The sequence below is a fragment of the Micropterus dolomieu genome, linkage group LG06, assembly GCF_021292245.1.
Source record: "Micropterus dolomieu isolate WLL.071019.BEF.003 ecotype Adirondacks linkage group LG06, ASM2129224v1, whole genome shotgun sequence".
Classification (NCBI taxonomy): domain Eukaryota; kingdom Metazoa; phylum Chordata; class Actinopteri; order Centrarchiformes; family Centrarchidae; genus Micropterus; species Micropterus dolomieu.
The window spans coordinates 27,827,789-27,830,852 of NC_060155.1; the positions used below are offsets into that span (position 1 = coordinate 27,827,789).

The 3,064-nt window shown below is 43.5% G+C and overlaps 1 protein-coding gene across 1 annotated transcript in view; it reads left to right on the forward strand.

The window, feature by feature from the left end:
• The first annotated feature begins 472 nt into the window (after positions 1-472).
• Positions 473-3,064, forward strand: part of mrpl37 (mitochondrial ribosomal protein L37) — a 13,503-nt gene continuing 10,911 nt past the window's right edge. Inside the window, exon 1 of the mRNA XM_046051726.1 lies at positions 473-1,014. Within this exon, the coding sequence (XP_045907682.1) occupies positions 639-1,014 (376 nt within the window). The 5' untranslated portion in view covers positions 473-638. The remainder of the gene's footprint in view (positions 1,015-3,064) is intronic.

Sequence of the window (3,064 nt, forward strand, 5' to 3'; positions counted from 1 at the left end):
TCTTGGCATAAAAACGTTGACAAGAATGGCTCATCGGCTTGTCCTTTGTCCTTCGGTGGGCAGAGAGGGACGGCCACAGAGAGAGGGCAAGATGAGTTTCTTGGTTCTGTCTCGTTTCTGATTGGTACAATTTGAGATGATACAATTGCACACGGTCTCCCTACAAACGCGAGTCCGAGACGAGACCATCAAAAAGTGGGTACTACAACACTAACGGACCCCAATTTGAAAAGATTTTGTCCCAGGATCGCCGATCTGACAGAATTTTGGTTTTCAGATGTTTTATTGCAGAAAGTGTATGAAATCCATGAAGAAAATAGTCAGATAATCAGTCTCTGTGTTATTTATGGATGGAATTGTACTGAAAATAATTGATTCCCCTTTTTGCCAGAAACCCCTCAAGAACCCCTGGGGGTCCCCGGACCCCACTTTGAGAACCACTGCCTTACGCTACTGGTTCAGGAGGATCACCAGTGGGAGGCAGCAATGCACCAACTAACACTAGTGTTCCGGAAACAACAGAAGAAGAAGCAAAGCATGGCGGCGCCCTGCAGCAGGATTTACTGACAGGCAGCGACTTAGGTCAGAATAACAGCTTTAATCCTGAGAAAACAACCAGAGGGACACCAGGAGGGAACATGTTTCCAGAAACGGCTCAGTGTCTAAAGACGGCGGCTCCGCTGTTGTCTAGAAAAGTCTTGTTGAAGGATTTGTCCTCACATGGAGGAGCCAGCCGGCTGCACGCACGGAGACACTTCGGGGTCGGCCGCTGTCTGACAGCCAAGGTCCCCCCTGCGCGCAGACCCAGGGAGAGAGTGGAGATCCCCGGACTGGAGATGGTCACCTTCGGCGAGAAGATGCACTATGTACCGGGGCTGGCTAAGCCCGTCAGACCGCAGTGGGAGAGGGACTACAAGGACCCGAGATTTTACAGGTCCCCCCCGTCTCACGAGATGCCGCTGTTCAAAGAGAAACCGTGCCATGTGTACAACCAGAGGACCAGCGCGCTGGAAGGTAAACTGGCTTCACAAGAACGCACGGAGAACGCAATCACTGCAGGGTTGTTATCCCTGGGCCCAGTCGTTCAAAAGGTCGATCAAGTAATCCATCTTACTTATGCTGTTTTTTTTTTCAAAGCAATATTGGAGTGGATCACCCTGATCCAGATCCAGACTTTTCAATATTACCAAATCCAGATTACCTGTGCTCTAAATGGTGCTACATATCACAATTTAGGCTGTTAGTACAGGCAGGGTGGAGTCACTTTACATCACTTTTATTTAATAGACAGAACAACGCAGACATTTCCTTCCATTTTCATTTTCTTTAAACAAACACATATACATTATTCACAAATACACTGTGGATTTGAACTCGTGTCTCTATGTGTCCAAACAAAAGAACATTCTTCTTCATTTGCAGTGAAGGATGTTAGAAACTCCTCCTAGCTGGTTCACCTCTGATAATTGTGTCATTGTAATTAATGCACAGTGATAACAGCGGCAGATATAATGAAACACATTATTTTTGTTTGCTATTGACAGGTGTTGACTTTACTGTACTGAAAGGCGACGGCGTCGTTTTGTGTTGAAAAGTGGTGGGGACATTTAAGAGCTCAGATTAGGGGTGTGGTGAAACACTTATTCCACGAGACGTGATAATGAACAATACTGGAGTATAGAGAACAAGATAAGAAGATACTCCAATGTTATTTATAAGAAGTATTCATTGATGAAATAGACTATTTGATGGTGGGTCCTGGGGGGCCCATTAAACTCTTAATTTCCTGGATTCTAGAGACCTTTTCTGCATCAATTTATGGTGGAAACGTCTATTTATATTACATTTTATTCATTTAGCTGACGCTTTTATCCAAAGCAACTTACAATTGCTATACAAGTCAGAGATCGCACGCCTCTGGAGCAACGAGGGGTTTTGTTCATGTGGCCGATGACAAATCAGAATATAAAAATTTTTTATCAAATACAATAATAATGATAAAAATAATAATAATGATGATAATGCAGTAATCAGCAGCTTGTTTTTTTTAGCCTAAGTTACTTTTTTGGACAGGTGCAAGTAAGAATCTTTATTTGTTCTTAAACATTTCTCGTTGCAAGCTATTTTTCAGAAAACTTTTAGCAAGTGCTTTCAGAAAGTGGTGGGGAAATGTCGCCAGTGTAAATGACACCTATGCTGAAAGGCTTAATATGTAATGTGCAAAATATAAACACCCGCATATATACAGTGGGTACGGAAAGTATTCAGACCCCTTTAAATTTTTCACTCTTTGTTTCATTGCAGCCATTTTCCAAAAATCAAAAAAGTTCATTTTATTTCTCAGTAATGTACACTCAGCACCCCATCTTGACAGAAAAAAACAGAAATGTAGAAATTTTTGCAAATGTATTAAAAAAGAAAAACTGAAATATCACATCGTCATAAGTATTCAGACCCTTTGCTCAGTATTTAGTAGAAGCACCCTTTTGATCTAATACAGCCATGAGTCGTTTTGGGAAACAAGTTGTTCACATCTGGATTTGGGTATCCTCTGCCATTCCTCCTTGCAGATCCTCTCCAGTTCTGTCAGGTTGGATGGTAAACGTTGGTGGACAGCCATTTTCAGGTCTCTCCAGAGATGCTCAATTGGGTTTAAGTCAGGGCTCTGGCCGGGCCATTCAAGAACAGCCACGGAGTTGTTGTGAAGCCACTCCTTCGTTATTTTAGCGGTGCGCTTAGGGTCATTGTCTTGTTGGAAGGTAAACCTTCGGCCCAGTCTGAGGTCCAGAGCGCTCTGGAAAAGGTTTTCGTCCAGGATATCCCTGTACTTGGCCGCATTCATCTTTCCCCTCGATTGCAACCAGTCGTCCTGTCCCTGCAGCTGAAAAACACCCCCACAGCATGATGCTGCCACCCCCATGCTTCACTGTTGAGACTGTATTGGACAGGTGATGAGCAGTGCCTGGTTTTCTCCACACATACCGCTTAGAATTAAGGCCAAAAAGTTCTATCTTGGTCTCATCAGACCAGAGGATCTTATTTATCACCATCTTGGAGTCCTTCA